Below are 24,376 nucleotides of genomic sequence, written 5' to 3'. Positions count from 1 at the left end.
CAATGTGTATTTATGCTCCTAAAAAACAAAACGTGGATATGGCTTAAGGTTGCTGTAATAAATGTTTTCATTAAGCCACATTCAGCATGCTATATTGATAACCATGAATGAGTCCAAGATTTTTTGTGAACATTTCTTTAACTAACTGAATATTCATAGTGTAATTGTTTTGTTTTGTTTTGAGTCATTTCAAGAAAACAAATTTTACAGGCTGGATTTATTTCAGCCTCACTGAGAAGTTTGGTTCTGTGGAGCTTCACATGGGCTTATCACTGATCGTGGGGAAAAATGATTTTGTGTTTTTTCCTTCTCTCTTTTCACCTCTATTCTGTTTCCACGTAGAATAATTCCACTTGTCTTAACTCTGTAGAGCCAAGAGAATAGCAATGAGGAAGTAGTGTGGTGGGGAGGGTATAGCTCAGTGGTAGAGTACATGCTTAGCATGCAGGAGGTCCTGGGATCAATCTCCAGTACCGCCATTAAAAAATAGCAATAATAATGAGCTATAATGGAAAACAACCTAAAAATATATATATGTGTGTGTATATACATATAACTGAATTGCTTTGCTGTGCACCTGGAACTAACATTGTAAATTGACTACACTTCAATAAAAAGTAAGAATTTTTTAATAACAGTAATAATAAATAAATAATTAATAAATAAAATAAACCTAATCAGCTCTCCCCTTCAAAAAATAAATGATAAATATTATATTTTTTTAAAAAGTAGTGGAGAAACAAGCTAGTATTCTAAGATTCCTAACCATTTTTAGTTCATCTTGGTAATCAAATCAAATGTAGGTAAGTCATTTTATATTCCTAAGTTCTCATCTGTTTCTTAGTTTATTATTTACTCTGAATGTAGTTGCCTCCCTTTGGAATACAGTCTTAATGGAATGAATTCTTTAGGCTCTCCCGGTCTCTTTAGCTTACTAACTACCAGAAATGTAGGAGGTGGAGGGAGGGGAATGGTGTCTGAGTGTTGGATTACTTTTATAATTTAAAAAATTATTTAAAAAAGTTCTCTATGTCCTGCCATGCATTTTGATTAATAGATTCAAACCACCTTTCTCTGTTTCTCCCCTGTACACACACTAAAAATAATCAGAGACCTTGGGGACTGTTCAGAATAGAGAGATGAGCTGATTTGCTCATAGCCGTGGGTAATTAGGAAATCTGAAAACCGTGACTGTAGTAAAATTAAATTTGATTAAATTTGTTGATTTTTATATTGCTCCACCATCAAAAAGAAGGAACCCTTGACATTTACAGAACATTAAGGTGACATTATCCACCATTGGCAGAAAAGAAACACACGCTTGTATACAGCGCTATGAAATGAGATGGCGGGACGAGATGGAGGGGTGATGACAGAGAATGCTGTATGTTCACACTCTGGCATTTAGGGAGGTGCTGCTTTATACCTGTTTCTTTTTTCATGACTACGTTGTATTTGAAGCAGTGAGAAGTCAAAGTATCTCAGTTTTAGGTGTAGTGCTCTAATGCATCCAATAAATTATTTGTTGTAAAGAGATTCAGCTTTTCATTTTATACTTGTCAGTGAGCCCATCCAAACCAAATTAGAATGAGAAGGGAATGTGTAACTCACCTCAAAGTAAGCTTACGGTTTTTCAGATGAGGTTTTTTTTTTTTTTTTTGGATTTGTGAAGCAGTTTTTGTCAAGCCCTTCAGCAGTTGATTTCTTTATTTAGAGTGAATGGAATAGATACACTGTGAAGGGGGATTGAGTTTGGGATATAGAAGAGGAAAGATGGTTGCTATTTGTCTTAAGATTGTCTTCCTTTGTAGGTCAGGTGAGTGTCCCATGAAGTCTCTGAATCTTCTCTTGCACCTGCGGCACAGTGGGTGACCTTGAGCCGTGCTATTCCCACGCCCTCTGTCCTAAGTCCTAGGCTTCCCTCAGCTTAGACCCCACATTGGGGTCTGTGCCACTGCTGTAAACTAGGACCAAACTTCAGCTGTGCAGTCGAGTGATGTGTATATGGCAGTGTAACAGAAGTGTAAAATCTAATTAAGCCTCTTTCCTAGGCAAAGAATGTCACATGGTCAGCACTTTAAAATGTGCTGGCTGGTCTTTCAAAGGATCATTCATAATGGTATTGAATTCACTGGGTGGATTATGTATCTTAATGTGATGATAGTGTTGATTTTTAAAGCAAAAAGGCTTATAATTTAGCATTTAGAAGGAAAAGGGAGATAAGCATTGTTTTTTCTGGACAAAGGTGTATTATCAGTGGTTAAAAAAAAGGAAAGGAAAAAAAAAAAACCTCAGAAAACTGATAGCTTGTGAGAGAAAGAATGGAGAAACCAAAAGGGATGGTCTTTTGACTTTTCTCTGGGAAACTCTTCATGTCGCTTCTGCTCAGGAAGTTTTACTCTTGGCATGTGCGATTACTAGACTGGTGTCAGTGATTTTCCTTTTCTGCACCCTTCTGCATGGTTATATATTCTCTAACGTTTCTCTGCTGAAGGAGGTCTAATTTTTTAACTTAAAAATAAAAACGCTCCAGTTTATATTAAGGGTTAATAAAATTAAAAATAAAGAAGATGTGATGGCTGGCTTACAGAGCGATGGATCTTCTCACTGACCCCAGAACATCAGACCACGTCAGCCTGTGGCACTGTCCACATTATATTTTTTTATAAATATAAGGTAGTGAGGCAACCCCTTTGTCTCGCCGTGAAATGTGCAAGGAGCTTAGAGTGGAAGGAGGCATCACGTGGGGGAAGTCAAAGGTGACACTTGAGCCTGTAAGTTACTTACCGGAGCTTAGAGTGAAGTGTGCCCTAGAAAAATAGTAGGAGATGACACAGACCTAAGTCCCCAGGAAGTGGTTAAACGATGTCCACATAGCAAAAACCAGTATTGGCAGCACTGCTAATGATGATCATCAGTATCACAGGATAATCATAGTATATGGCGGGTGGTTGTGCGGTTCATAAGGCGATGTTTGGTTCATAGCCTTTCATGGTGGGGTCAGGGAAAAGAGTTGTCTCTACTAGGGTCATAAAATTCAGTTCTAAGAGGTAATTATTCTAGTTAAATGGAGTTGGTGGTGGAGAATTATCGGACTTGTGTACCAGGAGAGTGAAATTGGAGTGGACAGCCTCTGTCGTCCTTCCTCCTCCGCATCCCCTTTCTCAAATCCATCACGTGTTTTTCATGTTTGCCGGACACTGTGTGGACTCGCGAACCACATGGTTGTCTGTTTCCCGGTGTTTGTCCTTCCTTTTCTCTCTCTCTTCCCCTCTCCCTGCCTCTCCTGTCCCAAATTTTCCTGAACGTGTTTATCCCTTCTTCTTTGCACAGTTGGCAGTTTTTCAGAGCACTTGGATCAGATAAATGGACGAAGCGAGTGTGTGGACAGTACAGATAATTCCTCAAAGCCCTCCGGTGAACCCGCTTCTCACATGGCTCGGCCGCGATTAGAAAGCACAGAGAAAAGGAAAATCTCGGGGAAAGTCACAAAGTCCCTTTCTGCCAGTGCTCTGTCCCTCATGATCCCAGGAGGTAGAGAGACATCGACTCGCATGAAGTTGTGTGATTTGTGCATGTGCTCGCCCCGCCCCCGGTTTGGAATGCTGACCGAGATGCAGGGTTGCTTGAAGCAGTAGCGGGTGGTGTCCTGGCACAGCCCTCCTGAGTGTCTCCCTCCCGAGCGCCCAGAGGGCACACATGGCTTATTCCTTCTCCTCTTTCTGCAGCAGGAGAGGAGACAGGCTCCCTTCCCACAAAGGCTTATTTCTTTTATTTGTTTTCTTTCCTTTTCTTTCCTGCCCCTCTACCCCAAGTTACGTGATAAATTTCCCTCCTCTGAATGATTTTTCCTCCCAACACCATGCATGATTTATATCCTTTACAGAGCTGTTTACAGCATCTGTGTTGGAAAACTAAGTATAGTTTTTCTCATCTGGCTAATGAAGAAATAGACACAGAGAACGTAAGGTTTTCACTCCTGGGGCTGTAGAGTTACACACAGCACTGAAATGATACGTTTTGCCAGCCCTGTCTGTGGGGTTACACTTCCTCCTACTGGTAGTCAGATCATTTCCTGCCTGGTATTAAAAAATGAGGCTTAATTATGGTTTTGTTGAGTTGCAGGATTTTCCCACAACCTGGTTGTGCCCCTGCTAATCACTGAGTCTGTAGTGACTCCCCTGGCCCTGGCGGCTGGGACCTATCCCTCAAATGACAATGAGAGATTGGAAGTGGCAACAGAAGAATATTGCAGATTTGGAAAGAAACAGACCATGTATAAAAGGGATTGTTTACATTTTTAAAATTTTTCAGATTTGTGCAGAAAGAAATCGGGTGTAAGCAAAGGCTCCCTTGCGGGTGGTGCTCACTGTAGCACATTGCTTTCTGGGAGTTGCCCATTTAGCACCATAAAGCAAACACCTGTCTCCGTAGTTTGAATGACTATTCATAACCAGAAGGCGGTGGCCCCAGTGCCACTGCAGCAGGGAAGGTAAGTGGGGTGTGCGGCCCACTCTGAGCGCTGGTGAGGATGCTCAGCCCTTGATGGGCACAGGGCAGTTCTTCAGTCTGGGGAGACGAGGGAAAACAGCCTGAGGTAAGGGTCAGGGGCCTGGCTTTTTAGCAGTTTGGATGTGTGTAACCACTCTGTCCTCTTGCTGCTTGCATGTCGTGAATGTCCCTGCCCACCAGTGTGTGTCTGTTCACCTGGCCTTCTGATGAGACAGAAGGCAGCCAGCAAAAGAGCACCAAGGTGCCACGTGAAGTCAGAGAGTGAAGCACCTGGTCTGTTTCCCTAGTTGTTCTCCTCTGGACAGACACGAGAACTGGAGCCAGCAGCAGTCTGGGTACACTGAGCTCCCTGTGCCCACCATGTTCTTCTCCACACCCTGGGAGTCTTCAGTAGGGCCACCCTTGGCCGCCTGGCCCTGACCAAGTTCTTGTTTAACTTGCAGCATCTTTTGTAGATTTCTCTTTTTCTCAGACACACACAGACACACACACATAATTTCACTTGGCCAGTTAAGATCTGTTTAGATTCATATGGGTAGAAGAGTGATAAGAACTCAAAAACAAAAGCATGTTTGCTTATAAAACAAGGAAAAGAGTAGAATTGGTGCTGAAGAGTATGAACTGAGTTTTTCTTAAAATTTCTCTAACCCCCCGCAGATCCTCTCAGAAACCTTGCTAGATGTACAGGTAATATAGGAAGAGAATCAGTTCCAGTCATAGTCATGAGTAGTGATTCTTCTCTAGAGAAGCTGACGTGGCAGTGTTTTCTTGATGAAAGTTATTTCATCAGTGTTAGTTCAATAATATAAAAGGCAGAAGTAAACTGATGAACTGCTTTCCCAGCCATGTGTGTTTGAGAAGGACCACATTAAATGTGTTTAGGGCAAGATTTGTAGCCTGAGTGTCTTTTCCTGTCCATACCGCCTCCTCTGCATGAGGCTGTACTTGAAATTCGTGCATCTATGATTTATTTCTTTAATTAAAAGAAAATGTATTTTAAAAAATCACAGCCAGTAGTGACACTTTGTATTGTTTCTTACTTAGTGTAAAGAACTAAGGAATTAAAACTTTAGATTATTACTTTAAAAGTTAGTTTAAAAAGAGACACTTCTGAAATTTCCTTGACAGGCTTCTGTTCTGAAATCCATTCTAGCTACCAATATACATCTTTCTATATTATTTCTTCTTTATTAGAAGCAAATGGATTTGTTTTGTGGTTGTGCTGCCAAGCTGGTCAGGGCTCCATGGTTAAAGGCTGGCTGTGCGGAGTGTGTGTGATCAGCTTTGATGACTGGCTTCTTTGTTGCAGACATGTTTGCTGTTTCTCCACTGGGGAGTCCAATGTCCCCCCATTCCCTGTCCTCGGACCCTTCTTCTTCACGGGATTCCTCTCCCAGCCGAGATTCCTCAGGAGCTTCTGCCAGTCCACATCAGCCCATTGTGATCCACAGTTCAGGGAAGAACTATGGTTTCACCATCCGAGCCATCCGGGTGTATGTGGGAGACAGTGACATCTACACAGTGCACCATATTGTTTGGGTAAGACCCATGGTCTCTCTGCCTTGTTAGTTTCAGTCCCAGCCAAACCAGAGAATGAATACGTTAACATAACTGAAGTGTAATTAACAGCAAACTTTTTTTCTGTGAAGCTGGCATTTGGGACCTGTTGCCCTTTATCTATGTGGTGGAGTTGAATTTAGCAAAAATGAATTCTTTCTCATAATTCTGTTAGTCTTCATATATGATTATCCACTTTGCATACCAAGCTAGTAGAAATAGTCAAAGATAGTCTTATTTCTATCCTTCTTTCATTCTTTTTTTCTTGAATTTTTTCCCTGACTTTCTTTAAATATATGTATATATATGTATGTGTGCGTATGTATATATGTATACACATACACATATATACACACTCATACATATACATATATACATTCTCAAATCATCTGAAAATTTTTAAGGGACCATAGGAATTATCCTATTTTAGAATGATGACAGAAAAGGAATAGTAACCATGTCTTACTGATTTCCTCTTAGGAGCTCAGGATCATTTGCTGATTAACTCAGAATACTCTGCCACAAGAAACAGCAGGTGTTAGGATTGTCATTTGTTTGCTTACAAATATATCCTCCTTTTGAACTTTAGAACGTAGAAGAAGGAAGTCCAGCTTGCCAGGCGGGACTGAAGGCTGGGGATCTGATCACACACATCAATGGAGAACCAGTGCACGGACTTGTCCATACAGAAGTTATCGAGCTCCTGCTAAAGGTATTGCCTTTTTTGTGTCATGGCCATCCAGATGAAGCAGGTAGCCAGAAGGAACTAGCACTAAGAGTTCTTTACTCCAAGTCCTAGAGTCCTTCTGTACAGCAAATTCCCACCCACCCAGTCTCATTCCTGAGAAAGGATTCAGTAGTCTCAGGTTTAATGTAAAGGCAAAAATAACATGAATTCTTTGGTTTTATAGCATGGAAGAACACATTTGGGTGGCTGCATAATCACTTCCGAATTTAATTTTACTTCTTACCCTAAATTACAAATAATAAAGGTTCTCTTTTATGTATCATACATAGAAAACATCTGTTTGGAAAACATCTATCCTAAAGGTGATTTTCTTCAGCTACATTTCGTAGGTTTTATTCTACATAGCAGAAGACAAAGTGGTATTAAACTGTGAGGTCAGATCTGAAGGTTGCGTCTGAGAGCTGGATTTCCTTTGAAAGTTAGAGCTGTGAGTACATAACATACACTGTAAGTGATAGAAATAGATGGTCATGGAAGAAGGGGTTCTGGAAATCATTCGGCCTTTCCCCTCTTGTACAAATGAATTTGAACACAGACCAGTTTCTACATGGAGTGTAAGCTGACTCAAGACAGTGGAGTGAGATGATCACAAAAAGCACGAGTGTGGTGGAGACCATCTCCAGTGACCCTCTCTGTTCGGTTGAGTTATTTGCTTTGCCACCTGCTGACTGCGGAATATATAAGTTATAGCTCCAAATATGGATCTGGTTAAAACAAAGACACATTTGGTTTGATTTTAAGTTTTTTTCAAGAAAAGAAGACTATCTCTGATCAAAAATACCGTCTTTAATTGTAAGATTATTTTACAAGTCAGTGGATTTAAGGATGACCTCCTGCTATATGAGCACCAGGAGGGGCTTGAAGGGGCCAGGCCGTCAGATGTGAGCCATCACTCCAGATAATCTGCACCCTGTGAGAGATAAAACTTTAACAGATATGTCATTTGAACAGAGCACATTCAGACTGTTTCTAGAACATTTGCTCAGAGGCAGGTACCCTGGTAGATGTTGGTAACACGGAAATTATAGTCAGGTCCTTGCCCTCGAGAAGGAGAGGGGCTGTAGGAGAGACATGCAAGCAGATAAAGTGCAGCTTGATGAGCCAGTGCTGGCGGGGGGGGGAAGGATGCCATTCTTTTGGGGAGAACATTCTGTGAATGGGGAGAGGCAGCACAGAGAAGTGACACTGAACTAGAACTTGAAAGAAAATTAGAAACTTGGAAAGTACTGCAGGGAGGTGATGATTTTTCCTCCTTCTCTCATCCCCCAGCCAACAAAGGCATGTTCTTCAAAAGATTCAGGATCTGGTCTAGGTTCTGGGAATAGTAATAGCGTGCACATTCAAAGGTCTGTTCTGAAGTGGCAGATTGGAGGAAAGTCATTGCCATTAGTCACTTCACAGAATTAATGAAATTTTGGACTTGGCCTCAGGCCCCATGGAAGCTGGGGCCTGGCTCTGCTGTCATCCTTACCTATAACTGATTCTCCTAACTCTAGTCAACCTTCTCTTGAATGCATATAATTCATCATTGGAGAAATAGGACTGAACATTGAGAGAATTTTTCAGGGCCATAGGCAGTGTTGGAAATCAGACACAGTGAACGCCTGGCAAATCTGACCTGCAGGAGGGACGTGGAGTTACTATTAAAGCTTCCCACACCATCCCAACATTCACCCGGTGCCTTGTACGTGGGTGGGTGCTCAGTAAATGTTTGTGGAATTGGGATGAACCGGGGGTTCTCCTTTGCTTGCTGTCCGAAAGTTACCACGGGAGGAGCCAAGCACATGCGATTACTTGTGTTGTGTCTTGACTCATGTGTTAATGTACATGCCATTTGGTTTGGGACTGAAGCCTTAAGGTGGCTGGAGTTGCTCTTCTGGTACCTACACAGGTCAGACCTGAGTTTTTAAATTTCATTCACCATCTCTTCTGGAAAATGTTCTTTGTCCAACTGGCATGGAACAACTCTGTTGTAGTAAGTGTCTAAGAAATTGAAGGCAGAGCAGGACTGTAGACTTGGAGATCCCTTGGCTGTGAGAGTCACCTGGAATGACCTCAGACTCCCCGAGACAAAATTCAAGAAAGAGACCAAAGGTTCATGAGTCTGACCAGCCGCATCTCTTATAGTACCTGAGCCTGTGGTCCAGGGGTGCCCCACTTCTGCTCCACATCGACCCTTTTGTGAGTAAGGGCCCAGGCCAGTTGTTTGGGGTTTTTCCCCTCTGTCTACTGTATCCAATATATAAGACTTTCCAGTGGGTTCAGGGCCACAAAAGTAGGCAGACAGGTGCTTCTATCTAAACTGCTCCCTGAGCTTTTCCATTAGCTCACCCTTTGTTTAGATAATAAATCTATGTTTTATAAGTGAGCTTCTTTTAGTTGTTATTCATCTTAGAGTCTTGGCATCAGCAAATGGATTTTAAGTGGTAACATATTCGGCCTCCTACGTTCTTTATAGCAGTGTTATGCTATACCCATCTTAGCTCCTGACCCAGGGTATCTTTATATTATTTCTTACATCTGCTCATAAGATCAGAAGAAGAAATAATAAACTGAAACCTACATGTATCTTGAGAAAATATGCATTTGTTTATTTTGCTGAGACCTTTGGTCACTTGTAATTTATTTTATAAAGTATTTTAATATGATGCTGGACTTTAAAATCTCTCTTCCTGCTTCTATGAAACTTGAATGTCCAGTTCTCCTAAAGTTCTCTGGCTAGGTCTCTGGGTAGAACCAGTTGATCCCATTTATAACACTTTGTCCTCATCTGGTTCCCCAGTGCCTTCATTTCTGGGTCTGCCTGATGTGTGTCTCTTCTGAAGCGGCCCGGACATGTGTAACAGAGAGCCTTTAGCTCCCTTTCGAAGCCGTGGCGTGCTGCGTCTCAGATTCAAGTAGAGGTTCACCAGGGAAGCACTTGAGAGGAGTAACCAGTGTAATGAGACAAAAAGGATACAAGGGATTTAATTATCTTTCCAGTGAACTGTGTAATCATGCAGCTTTCTTTTAAATTTAAGTAGCGATTCTTGGACAAAGCATGAAGTGACTGGGACCAACACTGGGCTCTGATGTGCCGTCCCTGGCGGGACATCAAGGTAGTAGCCATATTTTGGTATTCTTGGATGCTGTTTACGGGTAGTTTATACTTGCAGACCACTTCACAGAATCTCACGGAGCCCATTACATAGGGCTGTATGTATATTTCAAGTAGCTTTCTAGAAGGACTTTATGAAAGCACTGAAATCTTTGTCCAGCCACAATAGTGGATGCTGGAGGCCACGCTGACCCGGTCATATCCCCTGCTCACAGGATTACCTATCCAACTTGGCTGCTCTAATCAGTAATTGGGAGTAATAGGTAATTGGGAGCACTTTACATGAGTAAACTCAGGTAGTCCTCATATGCCATGCTGAGGTGCTATAAATATAAATGTGCCCATTTTAGATGAAGAAATGAAAGCAGGGAGCAATTAGCAGAGCAGCCCAAGGATGTCTGCTAGGAGGAGCAGAAGAGGATTCCCTCCCAGCATTGCAGCCCAAGCCTGTGCTTCCAGCCAGCACAGCACAGTGCTCTATGCATGGAATTCTCCAATTGCCAAGAACTTACAACCCAGTGTTCAGGGGGAAACGGTGGCAATACTCAGCTATCAAAGTGTAAATGAAAGGAGTAAGCTGAAAATATGGCCCAAGTTCAGAAAGATAGAGAGCTCTCCACCAGGGTGGACAGGGATCAAGACTTGGTGGGTTTCTGTGCAGGACTGTGAAGGATGAGTGGATGTGGAATGTGTGGAAAGGGGGTGCAGGATGGTCTAGGCAAAACAAAGAAGATGCCTAAAAGCACAAGGGCAGGGAGCTCAAAGCGCTTGAGGCACACGAGTAAACCAGTAGCTGGAGCCTGAGTTCAGAGCATATGGGTTGAAGTGTGCTGGATAGCTGGGGCTGGACCATGGAGGTGTGAGTCAGGGCATGGTCTCAAAGGGTGCTGGTCCATCACGTGCATTTTGCAGAGAAAGAATCTCAGTGAGATACCCAAGGCCAACTGATAAACCAACACAGAGTCAGACTGAGAGAAGAGACTGTATAGCCTGACTTCACTTTTTGTATTCAGTTCAGCCAGCTTAAAATAATTTCCCTCCCGCTGTGCACTAATCACACAAGTAGTTTAAAGGAATACTTAACTAATTGAACATTTAATAGTCCACTGGCCTGGTTTTGCTGTTGTTATTTTTTAAAACAATACCACAGAATGTCTCTGATAAGAGCTTGCACCTTCTCCAAAAGAATTTGTTGAGGTAAATGAGCCAGGAAAACATGTTGCTTTGCTCCCTGCTCTGGCAGCACTTGCTATAGCCAATGGATCCACAAGGTGGCAGGCTTCACAATTCTCACCTGTGCTCCGTGAAATTATTTTTCCAATCTTAACCATTTTCGTAATCAACAATGTTTCCAACCAAGTATTTGCACTCTGCATTTTTTGTGTCTGTCTTTCTCCTTGGGGAAGTTATCTCTTGGTGTATTTCCGTAAGTCAAGGGAACTGTCCTCTGGTACAGCCATATAAAGAAACAAGAGAAAAGCATGTTTGATTTTTATAGTGGAAAGAGACATTTGTACAGGGCTCAATGTTGGGCTCTGATTCAGCAAACCCTGGTCATAAATATTTTCTGATGAGAAATGTTCAGCATTTATTTTATGTTTATGTCATATAATGTTTATGATATTTTATGTATTTTAAGTCTCTTCTTGACAGTGTGATACATTGATCATTCCTTGTATCAGTACAGCACCTGGTTCCGCCCCCCACCCTCCCACCCCCACTCATTAAGCTGTGCCTTCTGCTGGGAACGAGGGAGGTGGAAGGGGTGGGGGGTGAGAATGTGCCCTGCCCGCAGGGAGTGGGCAGGGGGTGAGGGGCAGGAGAGCCAGGTTTGGGCTCTTCCTCTGGCCTCTGTGACTTGGGAAAGAAGACCCTGTTTCTCTGAATCTGTTTTCCTTCTGTACAATGAAAGGATAATAATCCCTTCCTGGAAGGTTTTTTTTTTTTTTTTTTACAGCCCTTATGACTTGGTTGTGAAAATAAAGAGAATATATATGGAAAATGCTTGAATAGTCACAATGTGTTTTAAAATACTCAGTGGCATTGGTAGCCCCTTGTCAACAGGAATATGAAAGTCAGTGTTGTGGTGTGAGTGGGTTCCGGCTCCAGGGACTTACATGCCACAGCAGCCCCAGCGGTCGTTGCAGCTCTGTGTCACTCATATGTGATGTAGAAAAGGACGGAAGGGGCTTCAGTGAGGACAAACTCCTGCCATGTTTGTTGCCTTTTTCCATCTCCTAAGGCAGATAGGGAAAATTTTAGCCCAGCCTCACTCAGTTTGTGAAGAGAAAACCCCATTCCAAACAACCTTCATTAGTAGGCCTTTCCTAGGAATACACTGAATTTTTAGTTTAAAGAATAAGTAGAATGTCCATCTCTATTATCAGATAAAGATTTATTTTTAAAGTTTTGGCATTTGCTTGTAAAACATGTAATTTATTCTTTCATAATGAAAACATTTTTTCCCTTGTTTAAGTTCAAATCCCATTTCCCTAAAATATTTTTCTACAATTATGACATTAAGTATGGGATTATATGTTCTTAAATATATAAAGAACTCCAAAATTAATAGTACTAAGACCTTTGATACTAAATTGGATGTAAGACATGAACATGTCATTCCCTGAAGAAATACAAATGATACAAAATAAATGAGACAGCATTCAGCTTGGTTAATAGTCAAAGAACAAAGATTAAAACTTGATGTAACTTTTTCCTATAAAATCGCTCATTTGTTTAATGTTAGTATTCAGTTCTGAGGGGTAGGGTACAGCTCAGTGGTAGAGCACATGCTTAGCATGCATGAGGTCCTGGGTTCAATCCCCAGTACCTCCATTAAATAAATAAATAAATAAATAAATAAATAAATAAATAAATAAATACCTAATTACCCCACCACCACCACCAAATTCGGTTCTGACAAGTCTGTGGTAAGAGAGGTATTCATGTGCTGCTGGCAAGAATAAAAATTGACATAAACTTTCTGGAAATTAGTGTATCATTATGTACCAGGAGTCTTTTAAAAGTTCAGATAGACTCTTTGATGCAGTATAATGAGTCTAATTAGATAATCTAAGGAAAATGTCAGGTTAGAATGATGACTTACAGATAAAGACATTTATTTCAACTCTTATAATAATTGAAAAGCAGAAAACAATAGCAGTAGGGAAATAGTTAAATTTTGATTCCCCCATCTCATGGAATATTGCTATATAACCAGTAAAAATTATGTTCTTAAGGAATATTCAGTGATGAAGGAGACATTTTACAGAGTTATGAAATGTGAAGTAAAAATAAAAAACCAACATAAAACTAAATATTAGGTTAGTTTAATTAAGATTAAAGTTATTTATAAAGTATGTATAGATGCATAATTTATACATGCCTGTTAAAAAAAAAGCAGGAAATATACTAAAATATAACCAATGTTAGCTGGGTGATAGGCTTCTCAATGATTTTTTTCTGTATATGCTTGACTGTTTTTTCTTATAATGACCTGTATTACTTCCCAAATCGGGTGGGGAGGTGGATGTTTATGTTGAAACAATCTCTGTTTTTTTCAGTCCCCGGCCTCCACCATACTTGATCCCCCAACTCTTAGCGCCACTTAGAGCCAAGTTGCTAGGCATCTGCCGGGCATAGGCCATTTAAAAGGCCCTTCTCCTTATATTTCTTGTTTTTTCTGGGTATTCAGGGCCATCTGTGGCTTTGAAAGGATGTGTTTCTACCTGGTTATTAAGAAATTCAAGAAGAGGTCATTAATATGGGAGTGAAGGGGGTGGGTGCTGTCTGGGATGGGCTCCGCCCACCTGCCCAGGGCATCCCTCAGCCTGGCCTGGGACTGCTCTCAAATCCGTCCCTGGGACCTGCCCAGCAAGCCTCTGTCCCAGGACTAAGTGGAAGGACACAGAATCCCACCAGGAATGACCTCACCCTGCCTGACCTAGCGAGAGAGAGGCTATTGCTGGCATAAACTTTCCAGCTGTGCATGCTGACAGGTTTTCTGGTGGTAGAAAAGGAATCTTTAAAAATAATTAAAAATAAAAGTCTCATTCAGTCTTGCTGCTCTATGACTTCTAGGTCAAAAGAAAAACACAAAAAGGAGAGAAAAGAAAAATAAATCAACCAAGAGCAGACAGCCCCTGGGCATGTTTATACTTAATACACATGGATGAAGATGACAGTTATAGAGCCCTTCCCCTGTGTCACCCTTGGTGCTAAAGGCTTTACAAACTCCATCCCCTTAATCCTCAGAGGAGCCCCACGAGATGGTGGGACTCTATTGTTGATGGTACCGGCAAGTGCTCAGGTCACAGGCTGGGATGTACAGGCAGCTCTGTGGAGTCCAGAGCCCCTCCTCCTGAGGAAACCTCACAGTTTCCTCCCACCCAGTTTGTGCTCCATCATACTTGACTGCTTGAAGGGTCACTGACAAACAGAAAGCCTTTTAAGTATATCTGTCCTTACAGATCTTTGTCTTTGGATCTCTTATCTCTGTTCTGGTCTTGTGTCATCACAGCATTTCCCTTTTTTTTTTTAATAGAGTGGAAATAAGGTGTCAATCACAACCACTCCATTTGAAAATACATCAATCAAAACAGGACCAGCCAGGAGAAACAGCTACAAGAGTCGGATGGTGAGGCGGAGTAAGAAATCTAAGAAGAAGGAAAGTCTAGAAAGGTGCGTTGGAGCAGTCCTCTTCCTGGGCTTGGTTGTGTCCCACACTGAAGGCAGGTTACTCCTTACCTAATTGAAACTCTTTCATATAAGAAGGGTCCTTTTCCCTCTGAGAAATGTTACGCTGTGGTTCACATCTATTCATTCATCAGCGTTTCTATTAATTCATAACGGCATTATTTTTCATAGTGAAAAGATTTACATAGTTACACTGTAGATGGCTTTACATTCAGATGGCTTTCTCTCACGTGTGAGAACCATGAAAAGCCCTTTGCTGTTTCTCAGTCTCTAGACTTCAGCTGAGTTGGATTTGAGGAACTGAAACTTCAGGCAGTTTTTAGCATTACATCTACCTTTAATAATGTCCTTTACATGATTTGACAACAAACAGTTGCTATTTTTTAATGCCAGATATTCCAAGATAACTGATCTTTAAAGCATCCAAATAAGCCCAGAAATAAAAAGGCTTTGTTTTACTGACTGAAAGTCTAACTGGGTTACACATTTGCAGTCGAGGAGGCACTTCGTGTGCCATTTTGTGCTCTGCAGACACCATGGATGATGTGTGTATGTGTTTCTGGTGGGGACATTTCATGCCAGGCAACTGTCTGGATGTGCTCCCTGCTTGATGCCGCAGCGTCCCTCCTTTACCCACTTGGATCTGGTGCGTCAGATCAGATTATGAGGGTTTTTAAAATTTAATTTAATTTAATTTTTTAATGAAGGTACTGGGGGTTGAACGCAGGACTTCATGCATGCTAAGCATGCACTCTACTTCTGGGCTATACCTGCCCCTAGATTGTGAGGAATTTTGATGATAGAAAAGAAAAGTAAGCAAATAAAAAAGGAATGACTATTAACTCCAGGAAAGACAGAGTTGTACAAGAAAGAAAAATAGAATCATATCTTACATGGCCCAGATCTGAAGAGTATTTATCATGTAAAATAAAGAAAACACCAGCCTTTTTTTCAAACCAAAAATTTTGGTTTAGCTCTACTGGGAAGAATAGAAACAGGGAAATATTTTGGGTCAGAAGGTGGAAGGAGTTGTATGAGAACTTAATTCTCATCTTCTGTGGTAGGAAATCAACAGATCATTTCTAAAATTGAAAAACTGAAAAAACAGCATAAGCATATTACTTAGCAATTTGCAGACAAATGGGAAAGCCAGCAGCTAGAAGAGTAGAAAGTGGTTTCTCTGGGGATTGAGCAAAAGACAGAGCAGAGAGTTGTTATTTTTCATTATAAGTTCATCAACGTATTTGACTTTGTAACTCAAGTGCATTTATTATTTTGATTAAACTACACACACACACACACATTCTGAGATCTCTTTTTTCTTTTTTAAGGTGAGCTTTATGATTTGATTGTGCTTTAAGTCACATAGAACACACTGTTTTCAAGGAGTAGCAGGGTGTAAGCTTAGTGCCTAAGCGCCGGGGTGAACCAGGCTTGCGTGATGGCAGAGGAGCTCTGTACAGCTGCCTGCACTGGGAGCCATCTGAAGCCGTGCTTTTTACTTCACGATGTGCTTGTTGGGCACTGACTACACATTTGCTTCTGCTGCAGCCTGGTGTCTGCCGCCCTGCTGATAGGATAAGCTTCAGTTCCCCTTTCTCGGCTCTTTTATGTAAACGTGCAGCCTCCACTATCCTCAGGAGCAGTCGGGAGCTCACAATGAAATGAGCACAGCAGACAGCCCCTCAGAGATAAAACCTCGGCCCAGTGTGTCACCACTAAAGAATTTTACATCCAAGATGATGGCTTTTCTTCCCAGGATTTACTTTGTATTATCTCTTAATTAAATGGCGTCAGGGTGTTTGGGGGTATGTACTTGGAAGCTTTCAGGCCAAAAACAATCTCCTCATAAACCTGACAAACAAATGAATGTGTATTTATTAAATACCTTTTTCTATTTTCCCAGCTCCTCTTAAAGGGTTTGAAATTCAGAGAAGAAAGAAGAGAGCTTTCATTGCATAATAATAAAGACTCTTTCGGTCTAAGTCATAGAAATTTTTTAATCTGAAAGTGGGTTCCCAGTCTTTAATAGGATGTGTGTCTCTGGCCCAGAGGTGTGTCCGGAATGCACTGGTATTTTGGGGAGGCAGGAGTGGTTTTGAATACAGAATCTGATCTGTTTTCTCCTATTTTCACCCTAGGAGGAGATCCCTTTTCAAAAAACTAGCCAAGCAGCCTTCTCCTTTACTCCACACCAGCCGAAGCTTCTCCTGCTTGAACCGATCGCTGTCATCAGGGGAGAGCCTCCCAGGGTCCCCCACTCACAGCTTGTCTCCCCGATCCCCTACACCCAGCTACCGCTCCACCCCTGACTTCCCATCCGGTGAGTGAGGCGTCTCGCCTCCACAGCAAGGGAGAGTTGAGTGGTCTCCATCGGAGAGCCTGGAAGACAGGTTTCTTCCAGCTTAAGGAAAGAGGGGTGAGGATGTCATTGAGAGAGAACAGGATTTACAGGAAGGGCAGAAGATACGGTGACTTGGACCATTAAATAAGACAGGAAGTATCTGGTTAACCCTGGATGTTGGGGGGGGGTTAATCTGAAAAGCATTTATTCATTAGAGTTAGATGCTGAGACAGTTTGCTGACCTGTCCCTGACCTTCCCTAAAACACCCTGGTCTGAGAGCATGGAAAGGTGGGCATCGCTCACAGCATTCTGTTTTCCCCCCACAGGTACTAACTCCTCCCAGAGCAGCTCCCCAAGCTCTAGTGCCCCCAACTCCCCAGCGGGGTCAGGGCACATCCGGCCCAGCACGCTCCATGGTCTGGCCCCCAAACTCAGCGGGCAGCGGTACCGGTCCGGAAGGCGGAAGTCGGCAGGTAGCATCCCGCTCTCCCCGCTGGCCCGGACACCCTCGCCCACGCCACAGCCCACCTCCCCTCAGCGGTCACCGTCCCCTCTGTTGGGACACTCACTTGGCAACACCAAGATTGCCCAAGCCTTTCCCAGCAAAATGCACTCCCCCCCGACCATTGTCAGACACATCGTGCGGCCCAAGAGCGCTGAGCCCCCGCGGTCCCCCCTGCTCAAGCGCGTGCAGTCGGAGGAGAAGCTCTCCCCCTCTTACAGCAGTGACAAGAAGCACCTGTGCTCCCGCAAGCACAGCCTGGAGGTCACCCAGGAGGAGGTGCAGCGGGAGCAGTCCCAGCGGGAGGTGACCTTGCAGAGCCTGGAGGAGAATGTGTGTGACACGCCTGCCCTCAGCCGGGCCAGGCCCGTGGAGCAAGGCTGCCTGAAACGCCCTGTGTCCCGGAAGCTGGGCCGCCAGGAGTCTGTGGATGAGCTGGACCGAGAGAAGCTGAAGGCCAAGGTGGTGGTGAAGAAACCCGACGGGCTCCCAGAGAAACAGGAACCCCACCCAAAACCCCACGGACTTGGCAGTGATTTGGAAAATCTTTCCACTTTTAGGCTGGAAGAGAGAGAGAAGAAAATCTACCCGAAGGCTTCAGAAAGGTCAAATCACTTTGATAACAAAGCAGCCATGCAGGAGGCCCAGGCACCGGGCAGCCTGCTGAAAGATGCTCTCCATAAGCAAGCCAGTGCACGGGCCAGTGAGAGGGTCTCCTTGGAGGGGGCGGCAGCACCCAGGGACCACAGCCAGGGCACCTGTGACCTCAAACGAGCCTCGGCTCACAGCACCCTCCAAGACGGTCCCTGTCACTCCACCAACAGGTCCACCTCCGGGAAGGGTGACAACTCAGAGAAGGACCCCCAGGCCAAGGAGGGCCTCCGGGGTGAGAAGTTAGACAGCAAGCTGGCCAACATCGATTACCTCCGAAAGAAAGTATCACTTGAAGACAGAGATGACAGCCTTGGCCCTGTGCTCAAGCCCAAACTGACCCCCAGCACCCACGAATGCTTGCCAGGGAGCCCGGGCCGGCCGGCAGGAGGGCAGCAGGAGGCCCCGGCGGCCTCCGAGAGCCGTGCGCCATTCATCAGCAGTGCCCACACGGCTCAGATCAGCGCCATCTCCTTTGTCCCTCTCAAGGCCCTAGCTGGCCGGGTGGACAGTGGAGTGGAGAAGCCGGGCTTGACTGCTCCTGAGTCACCTGTCCGGAAAAGCCCCTCTGAGTATAAGCTGGAAGGGAGGTCTGTGTCGTGTTTGAAGCCAATTGAGGGCACTTTGGACATTGCTCTCCTGTCTGGACCGCAGGCCTCCAAGACGGAGCTGCCTTCCCCAGAGCCGGCACAGAGTCCCAGCCCGTGCAGTGACCTGGGGCCCCCTGTGCCGCTGGCTCCCCCCAGCAGTGGGGGGAGGAAGGGTGAGACTGTAGGTCAGAGGGAGTCCTCCTCTGCTGGCTTCAAGGTGAGCAAATCTTACCTGCTCGAGCCCCGGTTCCTGCCCACCAGCCGGGGTCTGCAGAGTTCACCCACAGCTCCCCTGCCTGACCCAGAGCTGAAGCTGGACAGGAAGGCTTCCCACACAGCCAGGACCCCGGTGATTGTCATGGAAAGTGATCCCCAGCGGAGAGAGGGCAGCCCCAGCCAACACCAAGACCACAGCAGTCCTGATGTTAAGCTCCTTCCCTTCCTGGGGCAGAACCTCCATGCCGCTGAGCTATCTAGATTGCACAGCACTCTCCTACCCGAAGGAGCCCCCTCCAGGGAGAAGCATAGTGGGAGGGAGTCATCCGAAAAGGGCCCTTCCTCAGCCAGAAGTGAGCGGTCGGCCGCAAGGGCTGATGTCCACAGAGACCCCTCCAAGGAGCTGCGTCTGCCAGACGCTGCTAAAACCATTGACAACTCCAAAACCCTCCCGGCTGTGGGGAGGACCTGCCCAGATGTCTACACCCAGATCCAGGCCGTGGAGAAAGCATGCAGGCCTTGTGGGAAAGCAAACCCCAAAGATGGCCGAGATGAGGTGAGGCTGTTGGCCAGAGAGGACTCCTCTTTGTACTTGGCAGGGACTCCTTGTGAGAAGGAGCTGGGCAAGGGAAGGAGCAGCCTGGAACCCAAGCAAGAAGCCACTCCTGCCCGGTGGTCCCTGGAGCCACCCAGGACGGAGAGTGCAAAGAATGCAAAGCCCTCTGGTTTCCCAGCTTTGCAGAAAGACAGTCCCAGGGAACCAGAAAAGAAAGAGCAGCCCTTACAGAAGCACCTCAACAGTAGCCCTCAGCAAGCCCCCACCACCAAAGAGCTGCCTGGCCTGGCTGCTCGGCAGCATTGCAGTTCAGCAAGCCACCCTGCAAGCAGAGAGCTGGGGAGCAAGCCCTGTGCTGCAGACCCCAGCCTGGGCTTCCGGGACCCTCCCAAGCCCGCTGCTGCCATACACAGTGAAAGCAGCAGCCACAAGCCCAGGCCTGGCCCAGACCCAGGCCCTCCAAAGTCCAAGCACCCAGACAGGCCACTCTCCTCCCAGAAGCCAAGTGTTGGGGCTGCAGTGGGCAAAGACCCTGGTGCCCAGGCCCCCAGTGGCCCTGGCCGAGAGGGGAAGGGCAGCATTAAGAGTGTGTTGGAGGTGTTCCCAGGCCCCCAGACCACAGCTAGCAGTGTGACTGGCCAGGGAGGAAGTGGACCCTCAGTCCCCCTGCACATGGAAGGGGGTCCTCTAGACACCAAGCTGAGACCCACCAGTGGTGGGCATCCCCCAGAGATGCTGCAGAAGCCTGAGCATCCGCCTCGGCAGGGACACTTAGGGGCCAGTGAGTCGGTGGACCAGAAACTTCCCACTGTCGGGGAAAAGCAAAACCCATCTCCAAAGCCCCAAAAACCATCCACTGTGAAAGACTGCACCCCTCTGTGCAAACAGACAGACAGGAGCCCGAGTCTGCTGGCCTCCAGCACAGATGGGAAGTCTGAAGGCAAGAAATGCACCGAAGCACTTTACGCCCCAGCAGATGTCGGGAAGCTGGAGACCAGCCTTGCCCCGGCGGACATTGGGAAGCTGGAGACCACCCTTGCCCCGGCACCCAGTGAGGCCAAGTCCAAGGGTGCGGAGAGGCCAGCAGCGGCCACGGGGAAGGGCTGGCCGGAGGCCAAGGGGAAAGGGCCCAGTCCCCAGAAGCCACTGACTGAGGCGGGCAAGCCCAGTGGCATGAAACGGTCGCCCTCAGCCATAGGGCAGAGCTCTTTCCACTGTGCTGCCCTCCCAGAGAAGTCTTTGAGCTACTCTTCCGGCTTTCCTGAGGCCAGACTGGGGATTCGAGAAGCTTCTCCAACCTGCGGCGATACCTCCTCTGCCCAGGCTGGCGGGGCTGCGGCTGAGCCCCCAGGCTCCAGCAGCAGGGACCATAGGAAGTCACTGCCTGCGGGAGACGGCAGAACCCAGATGACAAAGAGCGACTCCCTGCCATCCTTCCGCAGCTCAGTCATCACTCTGGAGTCGCATCACCCCAACCCAGGCATGGTGGGGGCCGCTGGCCACCGGGACAGGGCCCTCTCAGGAGCAGCCCCCTCAGGAGAAACCAAAGGGAAAGAGCCAGCCCCCACCCAGCCTCCTCAGACGAGGAAACAGAATGTGGGCAGAGAGGTGACTAAGCCGTCCCCAGCTCCAAACACTGAGCGTCCCATCACCCTTACATCTGAGAAGGACTCGGGGCTGCGGCAGAGACGGGGAAAAGAGAGTTTGCGAGGCAGCCCTCACAAAAAAGCCTGGTGATGGAGCAGGTCCAGGGCGAGACCGGGAGATCCGGTCTGCGCCTGCGTGTGTAACTGCATCTTGTTGACCTTGGAAACCAGCACTGCGTGGGAACGCCCCCCAGGCAGAGTCCGGAGCCTCCTTGAAGAATGTGGGAGAGAAGGGATGGAGAGAAAGAGGGGACCTTCTTCCAAATGCCTTCCCAATTGTAACCGGTAAACTGTTACCAGATAGTGTTTGTACGAGAGAAAAAAAAACACAAAACCTAAACAGCAACAACAACAATCTTTACAGTTGAGGTTGAGGGTTGTTGAGGGAAAAGATTTTCTCTGTAAATATCTAGCAGTGTGTTTGGTTTGGGATGTAGAGCCGATTCCTTGCTGCTGATGGCGTCGTTTACTGCAGTTTTTTTTTTTTTTTAATAAGATTCTTGCTTTACCACTGATCATAATGCAGGAATGAAGTAAAATGGTTGAAACTGGGTGTGTGTAAAAGTATAGATACACCCATATTTGTGTATATACACATCCACCCACATGTTTTGGTCTGTGATTGAAAGGAATTATTTCAAGGCTACATTTTTCTAAGTTGAAACATTCTAACTAGAGTTTATGATTAAAGAAAGCCCGAAATACACTAGATTGTGAGTTTTTATGTGTATTTTTAACCAGAGATTTTGATAGTACTGTGTCTGGCTACCTATATTTCCAGATCTAAAGCAAGAACTACTTGAATGGCTGCATTTGGAATCCTCCTCCATCAGGAATGGCCAGAGCAGATGGAGCTAGCCATGTTCATTTCACAGTCATCCTCATGGCCATTTTGATCCTGGGTCCAACTGTCTGAAAGGCCAGTGGTCCTTGTCTGTGGGTGTGTATGTCAGGTCTTCACTGTAGGTAGAGCAGGGGCTATAAACACGTGTCGACTTTATTTCCATTCTCTTGCTTTTCCCTTCTTTTCATGCTCTTAAACTCAGGCCTTTATGCTACGAGTCCCTAGTCCAAGAAGCACACATTTTGTAGTAGTTCTGCACCAGCCCTGCTCTTGAACAAAGAGGAAAGTTACTGGCCGCACACAAATCTGCTAGCACTTAGGTTGAATAATAAGTATCAAGGCATTGGAAGAGGTTTTAAATTTGCTTTTTTGAGGACAAGTTGGGGGGGTGTGGATTTTGACATCATAGCATATATACTAAGGAATAATCAGGACATCAGATACATTTTAATACATAGCTGGGGCCTTATGTTGTAGATGAAGCTTGCTGTTTTTAGCAAGTTCCTGGGTTTCACATTCATTTCTGTGCATCAGGTAGCTCCATACATTTCATAACATGGTCTCTTTATTTGTATGCAAAAAAAATACTGTATTAACAAAGAGCAGCATTTTTGTAACAAAAAAAGATTTGTTGGAGCTATTTGGTGCTTGAATGTGCCTGTCCTTTTTACTTTTGCTAAGCCTTATTTAAATTTTGTATACCATGGACTGTGTAGAATTTGTCCAGTCATTTTAGTGCTGAGGGAGTCTTTTTGTTTGTTTTTTTTCGTTGTCGCAGTTTTCCTGGTGACTTGTTTGTATTGTAAGATGGCACTTGCGGACATAAATACTAAGGCACTAAGAGAAAATACACGCAGAGAAGGATTTCTAAGATGCTTGGGATCCACAGCAGCATTTTTTCATTTTGTAAGAGGAAAAAAAAGTTACCAATAAATATAATCCAGCACCCAGCCCCCCTTGGGGATGTCTTAGTATCTTCAGGCTATAAAGTTGTTCATCTAGTACAGCATCATCTTACAGCCCTGTGGATTGTAAATCGTTTAGCAAGGCTGTAAACTCCACTCCGAAAACAAAGACATAACTTAACCGACTGCTTGGTTGTTCTTCATTGTAAAATGAGTAGGCGATGGCAAGAAAAAGACAAAGTTTCCTCCTTGCCCCTCATTTTTTTTCCCATGTGGTTTTAGCCATTCCCCATCACTGTGCTGTGAATTGTAGAAGAAACAAAGATTTTGAAAGAACTTAAATGGGTTTTACAAATGGTCTCAACATTTATAATTCATACCTGTGTTTGGCAGTTGTCATAACCTAATCCTTCTGCACTCAGACATGTATAGACAGGTCTGTCGGGGAGGTCGTTCATGGTTTACAGCCTTTGCTTTTTAACTGTCCAGTTTCCTTTAAAGCACAACTTAGCTGCTTGTTTACAAATGATATTTTTATGTATATTTGTATAGTGTATCACCGTTTTTGCCAAATATGTTTTTGCATTTTGGATGGCTACAGAGTACCTAAGGTTGCATTCACGTAGTACCTGTTTGTTGTAAACCTCTCCACTCAGCTGGTAGAAGTTCTCCTGTGTTCTCTTTAGTCAGTCTCCTGTGATTGTTAAGACGTGCTCCTTGGTAGTACTCCCAGCTGTAGATTTACCAGCTTAAAAGTTTGTTAGGATCTGTGCAATAAAGTGTTTGCAGTCTTATTTTCTCTAAGAAATTCCCTATGGATGTCATAATTGTTGTATATTGGACAAATATTTATACTTATGCAGTTGCATAACATTGAAATAAAAATTTAGCATGAAAAGATAATGACTATGAAGTTTTTTCCCATATACACATGCATACATAGCATCTCCAAAATGTCACTGAATATAACTCTCTATTATGGAAAGTATGGTTTTGTGCAGATTCCTTTTGGTGAGTGGAATGTTTGCAATTTTTTTTAACTTAACACATGCATGTTCCATTCTTCCAGATTAAGTCCTCCTTTAGCTTCTTCCTGGGCTTTCTACCAACCTTCTTCCTTGCCTGCAGGACTTACTAGCTTTCACGCCATGCTCACCATCTTCCCTACAGTCTATGGGAAGAGGCGTCCTCTCTCAGTGATACCACCTACTTCCATTCTCTTAAAACCTTGCTCCATCAGTTACCATTGTGTTTTCTTATCTTTCTTTCTCTCCCATCCTTTCTCCTTCCTCAAAATTGAAAACCATTAAGGCCATCGGGATGGAAGGAAGCAATCTAGCATTTATTGTCTGCCTACTGTATACATACACTTACTACTGGGCAAGATGCTTTTTAACTACAATCTTATCTGAGCCCCAACACAGTCCTCAAACCAGATGGTGGTGGCATCCTCATTTTACACATGAGCAAACAGGCCCAGACAGGCTATGTGATTTGCTTCACATGCACACT

At 44.7% G+C, this 24,376-nt stretch overlaps 1 protein-coding gene across 9 annotated transcripts in view; it reads left to right on the top strand.

Annotated features, from left to right (window-relative positions):
• The window catches only part of MAST4 (microtubule associated serine/threonine kinase family member 4), a 517,925-nt gene extending 494,158 nt beyond the window's left edge, over positions 1–23,767 (top strand). For 8 of the 9 annotated variants that reach the window (XM_072958571.1, XM_072958570.1, XM_072958576.1 and 5 more), the window contains 5 exons: positions 5,822–6,051; positions 6,659–6,781; positions 14,458–14,594; positions 16,751–16,932; positions 17,281–23,767. In XM_072958571.1, the coding sequence (XP_072814672.1) occupies positions 5,822–6,051; positions 6,659–6,781; positions 14,458–14,594; positions 16,751–16,932; positions 17,281–21,206 (4,598 nt within the window). In that variant the 3' untranslated portion in view covers positions 21,207–23,767. Of the gene's footprint in view, positions 1–3,333; positions 3,535–5,821; positions 6,052–6,658; positions 6,782–14,457; positions 14,595–16,750; positions 16,933–17,280 lie in introns of all 9 variants that reach the window. The other variant, XM_072958578.1, reaches the window with a different exon arrangement.
• The last annotated feature ends 609 nt before the right edge of the window (positions 23,768–24,376 follow it).

The sequence above is a fragment of the Vicugna pacos genome, chromosome 3, assembly GCF_048564905.1.
Source record: "Vicugna pacos chromosome 3, VicPac4, whole genome shotgun sequence".
NCBI lineage: Eukaryota > Metazoa > Chordata > Mammalia > Artiodactyla > Camelidae > Vicugna > Vicugna pacos.
The sequence above is the reverse complement of the archived record's forward strand: the minus strand, read 5'-3'. Positions and strand labels throughout refer to the sequence as shown.